At 44.1% G+C, this 18,845-nt stretch overlaps 1 protein-coding gene across 1 annotated transcript in view; it reads left to right on the top strand.

Annotated features, from left to right (window-relative positions):
- The window catches only part of LOC115102735 (CUGBP Elav-like family member 5), a 56,107-nt gene that overhangs the window by 20,194 nt on the left and 17,068 nt on the right, over window positions 1-18,845 (top strand). Inside the window, exon 3 of the mRNA XM_065005574.1 lies at window positions 222-270. Coding sequence (XP_064861646.1) covers window positions 222-270 — 49 coding nt within the window. The remainder of the gene's footprint in view (window positions 1-221; window positions 271-18,845) is intronic.

Below are 18,845 nucleotides of genomic sequence, written 5' to 3'. Positions count from 1 at the left end.
GTGGAGGAATGGAGAGATGAATGAAAGAGAGAAAAAGACAGAAAGGATGTTATCTCCACAGACACAGGCTGTCATTGTAAATAAGAATTTGTTCTTAAATGACTTGCCCAGTGAAATAAAGTTACAAAATATAATGATAATAATACATGAGATTAACCATCTCACTCTGCCCTCTCTCTCTCTCTCTCTCTCTCTCTCTCTCTCTCTCTCTCTCTCTGCAGATGACTCGTCCCATCCAAGTGAAACCAGCTGACAGTGAGTGTCGTGGAGGTACTTATATTTTATTTTCCTTATCTCTCTTTCTCTCTCTCATTTCTCTCTTATTACATGAACTTCCATTTCTGTCTCTTTCTCCTTCATGTTCTATCTGTGTAGCTTATTCTTATTCTTTCTCTTCCTCATTCTACCCTGGCTTTAGTGTTCCTGTGAAGTGTGTGTGTGTGTGTGTGTGTGTGTGTGTGTGTGTGTGTGTGTGTGTGTGTGTGTGTGTGTGTGTGTGTGTGTGTGTGTGTGTGTGTGTGTGTGTGTGTGTGTGTGTGTTGTCAGGAGGCAAGGTTGTAACTATGTAAATGTTCTCTAACCCAGTCCACCACATTAGCTGATAATAGTGTCTCTGTCTCTGCTGTTCTTGGCCCCTACCCAACAGTCGATTTTCTGCCCTAGTTTCACTTACAGCAGGCCTTTCTTGCTGCTGGGTTGTGTGTGTGCGTGCGCGTGTGCATACGTGTGTGTTACCGCCCGCAGCGTTGTTGTTTGTTGAAAGAGATGTTACCGAACCTACAGTACACTACTGTAGTGTCCTAGACATCTCCCTATAGTCTCTCTTTCAATTGTACATATTCATTATAAAGGAATCACCACACCACGGTCATTAGTGGTCTCTGTGGATGAACTGGCATTTTATTACGATCATAAAACGAACCCTGATTTTCTCTCAAATTGATTCATGTCTCTGTTCTGTGTGCACTCCCACCACACAATACTATGCAATCCAGAGCTTGTATTTATGCACAACGTGTCTCAGAGTAGGAGTGATATAGGATCATGTCCACCCTGTCTATATAAGCATTTTCATTATTGTCTTAAAGGCAAAACGGATCCTAGATCAGTACTCCTACTCTGAGACACTTTGTGAATACGGGCGAGCAGTGAGTGGAACACAGTTGCTATGCTAGCCTGATTCAGGTCTGTATCTGTATATTTATGGCATAACAATGATAGTCAGAGGAGTAGACTGTTAGAAGATGATAGGTCGTTCAGCATCATGGACAGCTCCACAGCCACAGCTCCACATCCTATCAGAGCCCAGAGACAGGTTGTCAGGGGCAACAGCTGCTTCCCTCAGCCGTGAGAGAGAGAGAGTTTCAGAATAACTGTAGCTAAACACTCAGTATCAACAGCTTACCACAGTGGTCACTGGAACTGGTCCTACAGAGCTACAAGGTGTCCAGGTTCCTGCATTTAGAATAGTTCATGTGAATCCCAACCAACCGCAGTCGGCTGTTTTTATGAAGAGGTTTGTCAACCCAAAAGAAATTCCATTAGCATGTAAATCCTATCTGGAAATAAACACACACACACATGCATGCACGCATACACACACTCGCACACACAATGCGGCTTAGGATCGAGAAGCTTCAGGAAAGAGGGGAAGATGAAAGAGAAGAATTAAAAGGAGATAATCAACCTCTCCTGGATTTATGAAGAGAGCAGACCTCAAGCAATCAAGCTAGCTAATTAACTCTGCCTCCGACAATCCCTATGAACTGCTATTGGTGTCTAGACACTGTTATGTAACCTATACCCTCTCCTCCGTCCATCTCTCCCTTCTCTCTTCGTCTTACACTCTGTCTCTGACTCTCTCTCTTTGTCTCTTGTTGCGTATCTCTGTCTCTTCTTACTCTCTCTCTCTCTCTCGCTCTCTCTCTCTCTCTCTCTCTCTCTCTGTCTCTCTCTCTCTCTCTCTCCTAACCCTCCCTCCCTCTCTCTCGCTAACCCTCCCTCCCTCCCTCCCTCTCTCTCGCTCGCTCTCTCTCTCCCTCCTAACCCTCCCTCTCTCTCTCGCTCTCTCGTTCCATCCGACAGTTATCCAGCATTACAACATCACTTCTGCTTTCCCAAATAAGAGAGGCTATTCTGGGCAAGGGGGCCTTGCGAATCCCAGCTTATGTTAGACACACACACAAGCACACACAAGCACACACACACACCCACATGCATCATTTTGTGCTGATTTCCAAGATGTAATGGCAATTGGTATTGTACTAAGCGAAATGGAATGGATGACATAATTGTAGCCTGAACTGTAGTATTTCCTGTAGTATTTACAGTTAACTATAGTAAAGGAAAACTGTAGTATTTAATGTTTTTACAGATTGCAGTATTTATGCAGACTTGATTTTTTAGTCATTTAGCAGATGTGCATATCCAGAGCAACATTCAGTAGTGAGTGCATACATGGGAATCGAACCCACAACCTTGGCATTGCAAGCACCACGATCTACCAACTGAGCCAAATGGGACATAGCATTTATAGTAACTACAGCATGAAAACTGTAGCTTAATACTATAGTAATTAAGGTAGTGTGTTTGCAGACATTACTGTAGTATTTGCTATCATTTATTATTTTTTATTGTCTTTGACATAGAAGTGGAGGCTTTCTCATTCAGGAAACATACTGGAGAAATACTCAAATACCAAATGTTCCATAACCTGTAGGCAGTGGTGTGTATTCATGGATGCCAAGGGAAGTCAGGCTTTTCCCCAAAAAAAGTACCAATATATATGTTTTAAACAGTCATTTATCTTAAACAGTCATTTAGTCTCTCTGAGTTTCATGAATCTCATTCAATTCGCAAGAGGCTTAATGTATCTATTAAGGAGAAAGCATCCGAGAGAGCAAAACAGTGCCCCTGTCTCTCTACGTGTAGCCCATCTATCTGATGCTGTCTGGCCCAAACGAGTGACGAGTGACATTGTTGCCGCCCGTAGCGTCGAAGGCAAAGGGAAGCCAGCGAGCATCTGGCCTCCGTTGACAAAAAAAGTATACAACATTTTCCAATCAGCTTTGAGCTAAACTGAGTGAGCTCAACTGTGAATGGTCCTGGCGCACCAAACAAAAGTGTCAAGGGAAACCAGCTTGGATTTGGCGTCCCCCCCTATCAAATCCCATTGAGAGCATATGTCATTGACAGAAGAAAAAAAATGAATTGTTGCATCTCGTTGTGTTGTTGTCCTCCGGCAGCCAGCTAGTTAAAATTAGCCCTTTCCCGAATTAGACATTTTTCCCCAACCATTAATTCATACATTGTTGTGCCCCTGGCCTGAGTGGTTGGAAGTTCAAATATGTACGATAGCCAGATGTAGAAGGCTAATGTTAACTAGCTAACATTGCCCATGAATGGAAATTAGGCTAGCGAACAAGCATTTTAGCTAGGTAGCCTAGGACAACAAAAACTAAAAGTGTGTACTGTATGATAGAGTGGTGAAAGAGAGGAGGATGGCATTGGTTGTTTCTCTACAAGTAGGGCGAGTCAACATGCTTGTCTACTTAACATGAACACGCACACATGCATCCAGAAATCAGAACCATGGACTGACACATCACATTTAGCTTTAAGTTGATTGGACTAAATTGTTTTTGGTTATCTTTTAGTTGTCACTGTATCAGACTAAAGCAGAGGTGATTCGATTATGTTGAAATGTTGAAGTTGAAATGGTGCTGGAATAGTGGCGGCACCGGTTGTCTTTGCGACCTGCAATAACACTCGTTGGTTCTAAAACAACAGTTGTTTAGTGGCCCGAACACGTAGGAAACATTAACCTGCTTGACCATTCTGCGGGTCATGTAACTGTCTGTTACTGGACATGCAATATGCTTTGTGGACTTCACTGGACAGATGTTGCTCTCCGGTTGTGTGATAAAACAAAGGTTTGGTTGGATTTATTCTGCCACTGTCCTATTATTTTCTTTGCCTTTAGGCCTGTATATCACGGTCGCAAGGCATATGCATTAACAGGTTATAGAGCAAACAACGCAATTACTGGCTCCCCTGGTGATATGTAGGTAGGACTGGGGTCTGAACGGATAGGAAACACAATATTTAGTCAATACTTGGCATGTAAGTCTCTCAATTATGTGTGGCACAAATTGCGAGCGTTTTAGCAGACTGTAGTGTTTTTGCTGACATTACTGTAGTATTTACTACAGTGTTTTTAGCGGTATACTGCAACATTCTATAGTAAGTACCACACATGATCAAGGATTACTACAGTGTGTAGTATAGTATTCCACGGTAGACTACAGTTCATTCTAGAACTCTACAGTAAGTACTGTTGTATTCTTTAGCAAACGGTCATCTTTCTTTTCATGTGGGCATGGACACACACTTGGTGTGTGGCACAAACCTTGTAGCTGAAGGTGTGGGTGTGTGTGGGTTTGTGCATGCATGCTTGCGTGTGTGTGTATTCATTCACTTCTGCCTTGTGCTTTAGTATGTCCTATTCTGTGTATATGTGCATGGATTTGTCATTCTCTCTCTCTCTGTGTGTGTGGGGGGTCTGTCTCTTCTCTCTTTGGTGCTGGAACATCGAGTCCACAGTAGCAGGGCTTAGGGGGAGAGAGGAGCAGAACAGATGAATATAGGTCGATGCACTGAGCTGTTCTCCTCTCCTCTGAGCTCTTAGACTGTGATTATCTATACCTGAACACTGGAGAGACCCTGGGGAGGCAGCAGGATACATGCACTGTCTAGATGCTTCCAGAGGTTACTGTAATGCAGCAACCATTCAGCCATCATGGGTCTTTATCTATGAACACCAATGGTGGATATACGCACAAATGCATCCATTAGACTCCTGCTATGAGATTCATCTAAAGAAATATCTCCCCCACAGGACCTTTGTATTTAAAGTTGGATTACATCTCCACACTGTCGGGGAACCTCACATTTCTTGTTTGCTTGACGACTCAATTCTTCCAATCCGTTGCTCTGACGTTTGAAGAAACTCACAACTGCGGGCGTGGCATAGCGTTTGGCCGGACCAAGGAGTCTGGGTAGCCAGGCAAATTTATTGTAGCTCTTTGGGCCAAATTTGAATTTGCTGTAGTCTCGTTTTCATGTTACAATCATGTTGCCAGTCTACTCATTCATCTCTATGTGTGGGTTACACATTCCCAATGTTCTGTGTACTACAGCCTACCCTTTCCCTGACAATGCGTGCCTGCACAAGTGAGTGCTTGAATTTGTGCGAGTGTGCGTGTGCGCACAAAGACACACATTGCTTCATTTGTAACCTCACCCTATACTCCCTCACTCTATCGCTCAAATCAAATCAAAGTTCATTTGTCACGTGCTCCAAATACAACAGGTGTAAACCTTACAGTAAAATGCTTACTTACAGGCTCTAACCAATGGTGTGAATGACAAAAAGGTATGTGTGTGTGTGTGTGTGTGTAGGTAAGTAAAGAAATAAAACAACAGTAAAAAGACATTTGAAAAAAGAGTCGCGAGGCTATATACAGACACCTGTTAGTCAGGCTTATTGAGGTAGTATGTACATGTAGATATGGTTAAAGTGACTATGTATATATGATAAACAGAGAGTATCAGTAGCGTAAAAGAGGGGTTGGAGGGTGGTGGGACACAATGCAGATAGCTTGGTTAGCCACTGGTTGGTCAGGCCAATTTCGGTAGTATGTACATGAATGTATAGTTAAAGTGACTATGTATATATGATAAACAGAGACTTATGGCTTGGGGGTAAAAACTGTTGAGAAGCCTTTTTGTCCTAGACTTGGCACTCCGGTACCGCTTGCCATGCGGTAGTAGAGAGAACAGTCTATGACTGGGGTGGCTGGGGTCTTTGACAATTTTTAGGGCCTTCCTCTGACACCGCCTGGTGTAGAGGTCCTGGATGGCAGGCAGCTTTGCCCCAGTGATGTAATGGGCCGTACGCACTACCCTCTGAAGTGCCTTGCGGTTGGAGGCCGAGCAATTGCCGTACCAGGCAGTGATGCAACCTGTCAGGATGCTCTCGATGTTGCAGCTGTAGAACCTTTTGAGGATCTCAGGACCCATGCCAAATCTTTTTAGTTTCCTGAGGGGGAATAGGCTTTGTCGTGCCCTCTTCATGACTGTCGTTTGTCGTGCCCTCTTCTGCGTCGCTTCATATTGCGATGAATTGGTATTTCTGACCTGTGGGGTGAATATCGTGTGAGTCCTGCTTGCTGCTGTTGTTGTTGTTGAAGAAATCGTTGTCTAATCCGAGGTGAGTGAACGCTGTCCTGATATCCAGAAGCTCCTTTCTTCCGTTAGATACGGTTGCAGAAACATTACTTACAAAATAATTTACAAATATCTCGAAAAAAAAACACATAATAGCACAATTGGTTAGGAGACCGTAAAAGGTTCCCCCTCAGGACAGATATTCAGATGAACACAGATACAGTATATTCCTAACCCTGGGAGTGTATACACCGGGTGGAACCTTTGATCGTAGTGAGGGGTTCTCCAGGTGTCAGGGGGAATAAGTAAGAGATGCACCCCTGTGGTTGAGAGGTAAATGACCTCATCCACCGTCCAAGGTGCTCCCTCACTTTTTACAATTTGAGAAAACACAGATAAATTCAAAATAAATGATATTTAAGTACCACTAAAATTCCATTAAAATTATAAAATGACAAACTAAATACACATGTAGGCTATAGCAGCCTATAGGTAGCTAAATGCTGGTTTATTCCCTGTCGTTTTCTCTGGCGGTGGGAGGAATGATGAATAACTGTCTGTTGGCATGTGTGCAGAAGCCCATTGGTCGGAGGCTTGACCACTTTGCCGACCACTTTGAGCGGGCCAAATCCGACGTAACAAGAACAGACAGACGGTACTCTACTAGGGATTGCTAAAGCATGTGTCCTCAAAACATGTTGTTATGGACTTGGGGCTCTTGTAATACGCATTTGAACTCGCCCTACTGTCTGAGTGCTTAGTTTACAGAAACGTACCGCCTCTATTGCGTATGCAGACAAACTGATCACGCCAACGAGATCTAGCATCCAAATTCACCGTGTCTGCCTTGATGTTCATAAAACTCCACGGAGGCCTCTTGCGCAGTTGAACCCAAAATGATATGTGACCACCTGGTTATGGTGTTGTCCTTTCAGCAACATGATTCAAAGGGCGCTCAAATCTCTTAAAATAATCCACATCCAGATGTTTTATCTGCCTAATAATCCTACTCATCACTTACTAGTATTATTACAAATAGAAGATTAGCACTTATCACAATGATGCTCGTTTAGTAAAGTTAAGAGCAAAGCTGAAATCAATGTCTCGCAAGATACGTAGGCATATAGGCTAATGAATAATTCATATTTTACATAACAGACCCGGATATAATAGCATATAAGCCTACTGTAGCATAGTATGACTATAATATGTTACACCAAAAACACCTCCGCAGTCATTTCTTATCTGATGCTGAATAATCACATTTATTTCGTCATGCGGCCACAAGTCAACAGTGTGCACTGCAGGCTATATGCTTTGATTGAAACAAAATAGACCTATAAGAAAGGCTATTAGTCCGCATACAGTTTGGACATTTCACGGGTAAAACGTGAAGAATTGTCATTTATGATTGAAAGTGATAATGGCCCATTTTGGTGTTTGAGGGTATTATAAATAGAACGTTTAAGATGTTAAAAATAGAACACAGAATAGGCGTGGGCATAGGCAGACGTTGCAATTGGATGATGCATTTTATGCACCTATTTTATAATGATATTTAATCTGTCAGCACAAACTTTGATTGAGTAATGATAACATCATTTTATTTCAAAACAATTGCACTCCCTCACCTAAAAAAAAATAGCACCACACCACTGACACCATCCATATCAAATATGATCAGATGTGTGTGTGAACGCAGCTATATCTGTGTTGAATATAGTTGTACTTGATTAATTGGCTTGGGGAAATGATTGGTTACCATGTGACATTAAAAACAGTGCCTTCAGAAAGTATTCACACCTGTTGACTTTTTACCCATTTTGTTGTGTTACAGCCTCAATTTAAAATGGATTAAACTGAGATGCTGTGTCACTGATCTACACACAATATCCCATCATGTCAACGTGGAATTATGTTTTTAGAAATGATTAGAAATGAATCAAAAATGAGATGTTTAAATGTCTTGAGTCAATAAGTATTACAGCTCTTCTTTTTTTAAACTTTTTTTTTTTACAATCGCTAGGACCCATTTCTCAATACTTAGGTCACTTTTTCAAAACTCTTCACACAGTGAGCACAACAGCAGTCTATGTGGGCTAAACTGTGGATCATTTTTCATTGCTTTGGCACAAAATTCATTCAATGACTACATCAAATCAAATTGTATTAGTCACATGCGCTGAATACAACAGTGAAATGATTACTTACGAGCCTTACAGTGAAATGATTACTTACGAGCCTTACAGTGAAATGATTACTTACGAGCCCCCAACCAACAATGCAGTTTCAAGAAAATACGGACAAGAATAAGAGATAAAAGTAACAAGTAATTAAAGAGCAGCAGTAAAACAACAATAGCGAGACTATATACAGGGGGGTACCGGTACAGAGTCAATGTGCCGGGGCACCGGTTAGTTGAGGTAATATGTACATGTAGGTAGAGTTATTGAAGTGAATATGCATACACAACAACAGACATCTGTCAAATTTTATGAATTATTTTCTCACTCAGACACAACCACCACCAAAACTCTATGTACCTACAGGCCAATTTGCACATACTCTTTTCAAAACTGTTAAACTTAAGGTCAAAACCTAACATAACACAAAATTGAATAAGACAGCAATTTTCTACATTTCTATAGTAATATGTATTGAAATATATTCCAAATCTAAAAAATGTAATTCTATCAAAACAATTAGACCAACCACAGCTGATTCCCATTGTAGCGGAACACCTACCCAGGTGTTAGTCTTTCAAATTCATTGCCATCTATACAAAAGGGGACATCTTAGGAATAATGATGTACAGTAATGTAAACATTGACCCAGCCAGAGATAGAGAAGTGGCTGACAGAGGAAGAAGAGTGGCTGGGAGAGGGAGAGGAGTATGAATGCGTGGTGGAAGAAGACTGAGAGGAAGATCAAGAGCTTTCGTCTCAGATGAGACTAGGGCCACTATGATTGATAATGTAATAAATCATGGTGTATCAATGAGAGAGGCTGGTCTGAGAGTGCAGACAAATCTGCAACACTCAACAGTGGCATCTATTGTGAGAAATATCCGGCAAAACAACAGGTAAGATGTGCATTCTGCATCTGACTGAACTGCACATTACAGAAGTCAATTGAGCAAAGCCTCCAAACCCACTTGTGTGTGATTGGTTTTGTATTTCTGCTTAGGACCCAATGGTTACCTCCCACAGGCGGGAGAGGTAGGACTTTCACTGCTGTGCAGGAAACTGCAATCGTTGATATGGTCATCAGAAACAATGGCATAAAACTCACAGAGATTTGGGACAGAGTGTTGGCAGACAACATTACATTTTGAAATATTCACAATGTAAGCATATCAACTATTTCTAGAGTCCTGAAATAACATCAAGTCAGGATGAAGCAGTTGTACACTGTCCCCTTTGAGAGGAACTCTGAACGAGTCAAGCAACTCAGGAACCAATATGTCCAGGTAAGATGACTATAAAATACAGAACTGGTTTTGAACAAAACCAAACAGTGCAGAGGCACACTGCGGCATGTTTTTAGGTATAATGTAAACTAACAGCCTAACTATAATGTAATAGCCTAACTCTTATGTTTCCTTGTGGATTTATTTGAGAGAATCGTGGAGATTGAAGCCAGGCAAACACCCCACATATTCATCTTTGTGGATGAGGCTGGTTTCAACTTGGCCAAAACACGGTGGCGAGGAAGGAATGTGATTGGGAAAAGAGCCACAGTGGATGTCCCGGGCCAGAGGGGTGCCAACATCACACTATGTGAAGCAATGTCCTCTGATGGATGGCTGTTACACAAACCTCTAATTGGGCCATACAACACTGAGCGTCTCATTTCATTCCTGGATGACCTCTATGGAAGGGTTGTGCCAGGTCAGGAAAGGGTTGTAGTGAGGCGAAATCGGCCAACGTTTGTAATTGTATGGGACAATATGGCATTTCACCAGTCCCGTGCAGTCAGAGTGGTTTGCAGTCCATCCCAGGATGGTGTCACTTTTCTCTCCATTCCTCAACCCTATTGAGGAATTATTTTCCTCATGGAGGTGGAAGGTTTATGACCACCATCCACATCATGATGGATGCACTATTGTAAAGTGGCTGTTCCACTGGATGTCATAAGGTGAACGCACCAATTTGTAAGTCGCTCTGGATAAGAGCGTCTGCTAAATGACTTAAATGTAAATGTAATGTAAATCATCAAATGTCCCTCCTGGACGCAATGAGCGCTGGATGCCTGGACATATCAAGATTGCCAGGGATGGACCAGGCATGCCAAAAGGTTATTTTCTAGGTGTATTGCCCAAGATAAGATGTGATGTGGGCGAGAACCTGTGGCCAAATGCAGAAGACAGGGTCGACTAGCATTGCTACTGTATCTGTATCGGTAGATTGTGTATATACAAATTATTGTATTTTGGAATCACTCAATACCAAAAAATGACAAAAATATAAGTCATTCAGTCAGTCTAAGTCATTCCTGTAACATATACTGCAGTGAATTCTAAACAGTAGAGAGGTGTCATTCTTGTTTTGTAAAGACATTTTACATTAGAAAACATTGTGTAATGCTACCTGTTGTTAGTGTTTTTTAGGTCCTTGTTTGAGTGACAAAGTGTGCTTGTTGGGTGACAACCTTTGCTAGTGTTATGGAAGAATGAGTTGATTTGAGACATGTATAAAGTGTTTTGGTAGTTGTAGTACATTTTGGATGTGAAATTAACTGCTGTTCCAAGTGGAACGTTTGTTAAGGATAACTGTGTGAAGAGTTTTTAAAAAGTGACCTAAGTATTGAGAAATGGGTCCTAGCGATTATAAAAAGAACTGTAAACCCCGTTGTGGCAAGTTGTGGCAAGTTCAGGAGTAATAGTTTTATTAACGAGTCACATAAGTTGTATGAAATCACTCTGTGTGCAATAATAGTATTTAACATGATTTTTAATGACTACCTCATCTCTGTACCCAATGCATACAATTAGGTCCCTCAGTCTAGCAGTGAATCTCAAACCCAGATTCAACCACAAAGAACAAGGAGGTTTTTCAATGCCTCGTAAAGGGCACCTATTGGTAGACGAGTATAAAAAAAACAGACGTTGAATATCCTCTGAGCATGGTAAAGTTATTACACTTTGGATGGTGCATCAATACACCCAGTCACTACGAAGATACTGGCGTCCTTCTTAATTCCTAACTCAGTTGCCGGAGAGGAAGGAAATCGCTCAGGGATTTCAACGAGGCTAATGGTTACTTTAAAGCGGTTACAGAGTTAAATGGCTGTGATAGGAGAAAATTGAGGATGGATCAACAACATTGTAGTTACTCCACAATACTGAACTAAATGACAGAGGGAAAAGAAGGATGTAAGGAGTGCGTACTGGTGGGAGGGAAGTCAGACGCAGGAGAGCAAAAACTGTTTCCTGTGCAGTTTAATAACAAAAAAAACACCAGAAAACAGAACAATCAAATAATGGGTACATAACCCGACACACACCAGGACAGATGTGCACAAGCACTTACATTAAACAATCACCAACAAGGACATGAGGGGGTACAGAGGCTTAAATACACAACATGTAATTGATGGGATTGGAACCAGGTGTGATGGAAGACAAGACAAAACCAAAGGAAAATGAAAAGAGGATCAGCGACGGCCGCCCGAACAAGGAGAGGGACCAACTTCGGCGGAAGTCGTGACAGTAGTACCCCCCCCCTTTCCCCCCCAGCGTGTCGACACCAGCCTCTGGGACGACCCGGAGGGCGAGGCGCAGGGCGATCCGGACAAAGACGGTGGAACCTCTGCAGCATAGATGGCTCCAACACGTCCTCGACCGGAACCCAGCACCTCTCCTCCGGGCCGTACCCCTCCCACTCTACAAGACACTGAAGGCCCCTCGCCTCGAATCCAGTATGGAGCGAACGGAGTATGCCCTGGGCTCCCCCGATGTCCAGAGGGGCGGAGGAACCTCCCGCACCTCAGACTCCTGGAGCGGGCCAGCCACCACCGACCTGAGGAGAGACACATGGAACGAGGGGTTAATACGGTAATCTGGGGGAAGCTGTAACCTGTAACAAACCTCGTTCAGTCTCCTCAGGACTTTGAATGGCCCCACAAACTGCGGACCCAGCTTCTGGCAGGGCAGGTGGAGGGGCAGGTTTCGGGTCGAGGGCCAGACCCTGTCCCCCGGTGTGAACACCGGGGTCTCACTGTGGTGGCGATCTGCATTCCTCTTTTGGCGCGTCACAGCCTGCTGAAGGTGGACACGGATGGCTTCCCATGTCTCCTCTGCGCGCCTGAACCAGTTGTCCACCCCAGGAACCTCGGTCTGACCCTGATGCCAAGGCACCAGAACCGGCTGGTACCCCAGTACACACTGGAAGGGAGAGAGGTTAGTGGAGAAGTGGCGGAGCGAGTTCTGTGCCATCTCAGCCCAGGGCACGAACGCCAGCCGGTCCTGGCAATAGGACCGCAGAAACCTACCCACATCCTGGAGACCGTCTCTGGAGGCTCCGGACTGGAGGCCGTCGTTGGAGGCTTCGTGCCATGACTCCTCACTGGAGGCTTCGTGCCCTGGATCACCACTGGAGGCTTCTTGCCATGGATCATCACTGGAGGCTTCTTGCCATGGATCATCACTGGAGGCTTCTTGCCATGGATCATCACTGGAGGCTTCTTGCCATGGATCATCACTGGAGGCTTCTTGCCATGGATCATCACTGGAGGCTTCTTGCCATGGATCATCACTGGAGGCTTCTTGCCATGGATCATCACTGGAGGCTTCTAGCCATGGATCATCACTGGAGGCTTCTTGCCATGGATCATCACTGGAGGCTTCTTGCCATGGATCATCACTGGAGGCTTCGTGCCATGGATCATCACTGGAGGCTTCGTGCCATGGATCATCACCGGAGGCTTCGTGCCATGGATCATCACCGGAGGCTTCGTGCCATGGATCATCACTGGAGGCTTCTTGCCATGGATCAGCACTGGAGTGGAGAGACACACAGGAGGCCTGGCTCTGGGAGCAGGCACAGGACTCACCAGGCTGGGGAGACATACAGGAGGCTTCTTCCTTGGCCGAGGCACCGGATACACTGGGCCGTGGAGGCGCACTGGCGGTCTCAAGCGCAGAGCTAGCACAACCCGTTCTGGCTGGATGCCCGCTTCCACCCGGCAAATGCCCGCTTCCACCTGGCACAGAGCACACCGGCCTGTGAATGCTCAACCGAGACACCGTGCGCATCACGCCATAGCACGGTGCCTGACCAGTCGCATGCTCGCCACGGTAAGCACGGGGAGTTGGCTCAGGTCTGAATCCTGACTCTGCCACACTCCCCATGTGCCAGCCGTGACCCTGTGTAAACCTGGGCCCTCTTTCTCGCTGCCTCCACCTTCCTCTCTGCTTCCAGCTGCTCCCACTACAGGCGATCCTTTCCCACCAGAATCTCCTCCCATGTCCAGGATCCTTTGCCATTTAGGATAAACTCCCATGTCCAGTCCTCCTGAACACGCTGCTCCTCCTTACCACGCTGCTTGGTCCGTTTGTGGTGGGAAGTTCTGTCACGGCCATTAAAAGAAGAGGACCAAGGTGCAGTGTGGTGAGCGTACATTTTCTCTTTATTTGGAAAATGACGCCGAACAAAACAATAAACAATACAAAAACAAACCGTGACGCTAAAGGCTATGTGCCCTAAACAAAGTCAACTTCCCACAAAGACAGGTGGAAAAAAGGGCTACCTAAGTATGGTTCTCAATCAGAGACAATGATAGACAGCTGTCCCTGATTGAGAACCCTACCCAGCCAAAACATAGAAATACAAATAATAGAATATAGAATACCCACCCAACTCACACCCTGACCAAACCAAAATAGAGACAAAAACAGGATCTCTAAAGTCAGGGCGTGACACCCAGTTCCACAATAAATGTTTGATTTGTTTGATAATGTCCATAATTTATGTCCAAATAGCTACTTTTGTTAGCGCGTTTGGTAAACAAATCAAAACTCACGAAGCGTGTTCACTAGTTGCAGATAAAATGTAAAAACGTTCCGTGACAGTCTGTAGAAACTTGTCAAAAGATGTATGGAATGAATCTTTAGGATGTTTTTAACATAAAACTTCAATAATATTCCAACTGGAGAATTCCTTTGTCTTCAGAAAAGCAAAGGAATGGGAGATACCTCATGTGAAATGCGCGTGACCAGCGCGTGACTGCTGGCAGACCTCTGACTCATTCCCCTCTCATTCAGCCCCCATTCATAGTAGAAGCATCAAACAAGTTTCTAAAGACGGTTGACATCTAGTGGAAGCCTTAGGAAGTGCGACATGACCAATATCCCACTGTATATTCAATAGGAGCTGAGTTGAAAGTTGACCAACCTCAGATTTCCCACTTCCTGGTTGGATTTTTGTCTCAGGTTTTTGCCTGCCATATGAGTTCTGTTATACTCACAGATATCATTCAAACAGTTTTAGAAACTTCAGAGTGTTTTCTATCCAAATATACTAATAATATGCATATATTAGCAACTAGGACTGAGGAGCAGGCAGTTTAATCTGGACACCTCTGGGCACCTTATTCATCCAAGCTTCACAATAAATAAAATAACAATTAAAATGTTTAAAATGTAAATGTAAAAATAATAAATAATTAAGGAGCAACAATAAAATAACAGTAGCGTGGGGGTACCAGTACAGAGTCAATGTGCGGGGGCACCGGTTTGTCAAGATAATTGAGGTAATATGTACATGTAGGTAGAGGTAAAGTGACAATGCATGGATAATAAACAGAGAGTAGCAGCAGTGTAAAAATGTGTGTGAGGGGGGGGGGGGGGGGGCAATGGATAGCGTTATGTTTGGGGTAAATCCAACACAACACACCACTGAGTACCACTCATCGTATTTCCAAGCATGGTGGTGGCTGCATCAATGTTGTGGGTATGCTTGTCATTGGCAAGGACTAGGGAGTGTTTTGTATAAAAAGAAACGGAATAGAGATAAGCACAGGCAAATTCCTAGAGGAGAACCTGGTTCAGTCTGCTTTCCAACAGATACTGGGAGACAAATTCACCTTTCAGCAGGACAATAACCTAAAAGACAAGGCCAAATCTACACTGGAGTTGTCTACCAAGACGACGTTGAATGTACAGTTTTGACATAAATCATCTTGAAGATCTATGGCAAGACATAGAAATGGCTGTCTAGCAATGATCAACAACCAACTTAGTTTAAAAAAGAATGATGTGCAAATATTGTACAATCCAGGTGTGTAAAGCTCTTAGAGACGCACCCAGAAAGACTCACAGCTGTAATCACTGATTAAGGTGATTCTAACATGTATTGACTCAGGGGTATGATTATTATGCAAATTAGATATTTCTGTATTTCATTTTCAATAAATTAGCAAAAATGTCTTTAAAACATGTTTTCACTTCATCATTATGGGATGTTGTGTGTAGATGGGTGAGAAGAAGACAACTATTGAATCCATTTTGAATTCAGGCTGTAATACAACAAAGTGTGGAGTAAGTCGAAGGGTACGAATACTTTCCGAAGGCACTGTACTGTACATGTAAAGTGCTAGTATGCATTCAAATGTGAGCATAACACCAGATGGAAGGGGAATAGGAAATGCCATAGGATTCAGCTGTGTATCAGTACCGCATTAAGGCCTTTGATAGTTGTTTTCCATCATGTGTGCCTATATTTTCAGCTCATCCAGAGAACTACTTACAATAGTGATATGAACATTATCACAACAAAGGCACCTGTTTTGCATGTACAACCTGTCCCCCGCCAACACAAAGTCACTTTTAACTTGTCTCATAGCTTTCTAACTTATTTTACCCCAAGAAGTTCAAATGTTATGATAATACCCGAAGGCAGCAGACAGACTGTTGTTGCTCCACACCGTCAGAGAGATGGAGGGCAAGGTGTTTACTGCTACACCACCGTCCTTAGATACCAACCAGCCTAAGGCCACAACACACATACTTACACACATATGCATGTACGTGCACAGTAACACACATACACAAACATGCGTGCGTGCACATACGCATACACACATACGCATACACACACGCGCAAACACACACACACACAAACACACACAGACACAGCATCCCCATCTCCCTTTGATGTCTTCCCCACACCCCATACACACTTCAAACACCAAACCACCTTTGAACCTAGGAGAAATTTATGGAAATGGTCAGTAATGGCATTTGGAGTGGGAGGGAAGTTTGTTGCTTTTAAGACATCTAAGCTTTTCACTGTCTGCAACTCAAATTGCTGATGTTTTTCGTTACTTTTCAGAATGATTTTTCAGATGTTTTGCTTGATTTTGTTTGGCAGAGAATTTGACGCATAGGTTCTGATTTAGCACAAGCTAGTCCTTAATTATTCAGTACATGAGTATCCATGTCCATCATGACAGCACCGAACTGCCTTGCCCGCCTGTACCTAAAGCATGCATTAGTCCGCTGAGCAGAAGCCTAGGCGTTTGCTCTGGGAGCTAACATCGACAGATCTAAGACAAGGGGAGAATCTCAACTGCATTTCCTTGTTCCTCTCCTGATTCCGATTAGACGAAAAGGTCAGAGGGGAGGGACCTTTGACCTTATCATCCAATGGATTTTGAGAAGGAGGTGAGGATAGAGGACGCAAGGAATCAAGGAAATGCAGTTGAGATTCTCCCAAGCTTACTCATCACACTAGTTTGGCCAATAGTTACGCTTAATACCAGACCCAGATATTGTAGGAGAGATGAGAGAGATGAGAGATCGTGGTGGTTAGGCCTTTGGAAGCTCCTCTACTCCTCTCTTCTGCTCCTGTTACGTTCCCTCTCTGCTCCATCGCTATCAGTTTCTCCCAGGCCTTTGGAACAGGGACTCATCTCCCTGGCCTCTGCACTGATACCAGATGGCCCTAAGCCCTGTGTGGAGATGAAAGCACACATGCATGCACACACACACGCACAGACACACACACACACACACACACACATACACAAACATACACAGTCACACGCTGAGACCGAATGTGCCAACACTAAATGAGATGCTAGAGTCTGAGATGGGAGATTGGAGTTAGCTAAGTGTGCACTGCTACTGCGGGGGTGGGGGAGGATAAAAAGAGGTTGGGGGAGAGAGAGCGGTGTGTGTGGGAAGGGGGAGGCTTTGTAAGGAAAAGGAAGAGGGATGATGTGAATATGAGCGAGACTGGAAAATGGAAGATCTCACTCGAATTGTGCTTTTGGGGTCAGTAGTGGGTGTGTGTGTTTGTGTGTGTGTGTGTGTGTGTGTGTGGATAGGGGGAGGGGTGAGTGGATGATCTGACTTGAATTGTGCGTATGAATCTTTAATCCTGTTCTCTACACTCGTCTGATGCTCTCTGATGCTCTCTGATGCGCTCTGAGCTCTGGTGGGGGAGAGGAGCATTTCACAGTCTGTTTTTAGTTTCTAGGACAGAGCAGGCGAGAACACAGACACACTTGCCTACACACACACACACACACACACGGCCCTGAGCCCCTAGGGCCTGGATTTACTAGTAAAGCGTTTAATGAATGAATTGATGAGAAGCAGCTAATGATTGCAGTGGAGTGTTGAGGGGCATTATCCTATCTACCGCATATGTTTATGATAGAGAGAGAGAAAGGGATGCAGGGAAATAGAGAAAGTCAGGGACAGAGGAAGAGAGAGAGAGAGAGAGAGAGAGAGAGAGAGAGAGTGAGTATGCGATAAACAGAAGAGTGATATAGAGAAAGGAGTGACCAATACAGATAGATATTACCACAAAGAGAGAGAGAGAGAGAGAGAGAGAGAGAGAGAGAGAGAGAGAGAGAGAGAGAGAGAGAGAGAGACGCTTACAGAGAGAGATAGAGAGTGAAAGTGGAAGAGAGAGAAACTAATTCTCCTAAAGAGTTGGTAATAACGCTGTAGAAGAGTCTAGGCTCCAATAGCTCTCTACTCTCATCTAATCACTCTTGCCCCCATAGACCCTCCGTGTGATTTACTTTACTGATGCAACGACTTGCACTGGGTGTATTTGTGTGTTCCACACTCCTGATGCAACACTTGCCACAACCAGCGTATGTGTGTGTCAATTTCTCTCTCTATCTTCGGTTTGTGAATAGTCTGATTTATGTGTTCAGTGAAGTCAGCAGGCGTGCTGATAGCAGCAGTGGAGTGAGGGGGCGGATGATGTCACACTATTGCGTGTGTGTGTGTGTGTGTGTGTGTGTGTGTGTGTGTGTGTGTGTGTGTGTGTGTGTGTGTGTGTGTGTGTGTGTGTGTGTGTGTGTGAGCTTGTTCGCGCTTCAAACTTTAATGTGCCAGCCCATCACTTTCTGTTGGTCTGATAACACGGATCCCTGAAGTCATCAAAAAAACACAAAGCACAGCAGGCCTCCGCTTTCATGTCACCTTATTCAAAACCCTACCACACACACATACACCAACTCCCACCGCCCCCTTTTACCACACACAAATAATCCCCTCCCTCACCCCTTCCGACCCCCAAAACACATGCACACACACGTGTCTGCCACCCCCGCACATGACAAAGGCTCTAGGCCTAATGTTGGGTTTATCCACTGAT

This window comes from Oncorhynchus nerka, linkage group LG20 (assembly GCF_034236695.1).
Source record: "Oncorhynchus nerka isolate Pitt River linkage group LG20, Oner_Uvic_2.0, whole genome shotgun sequence".
Taxonomy (NCBI): domain Eukaryota; kingdom Metazoa; phylum Chordata; class Actinopteri; order Salmoniformes; family Salmonidae; genus Oncorhynchus; species Oncorhynchus nerka.
Note: the sequence above shows the minus strand (reverse complement) of the source record. Positions and strands in the feature narration are given on the sequence as shown.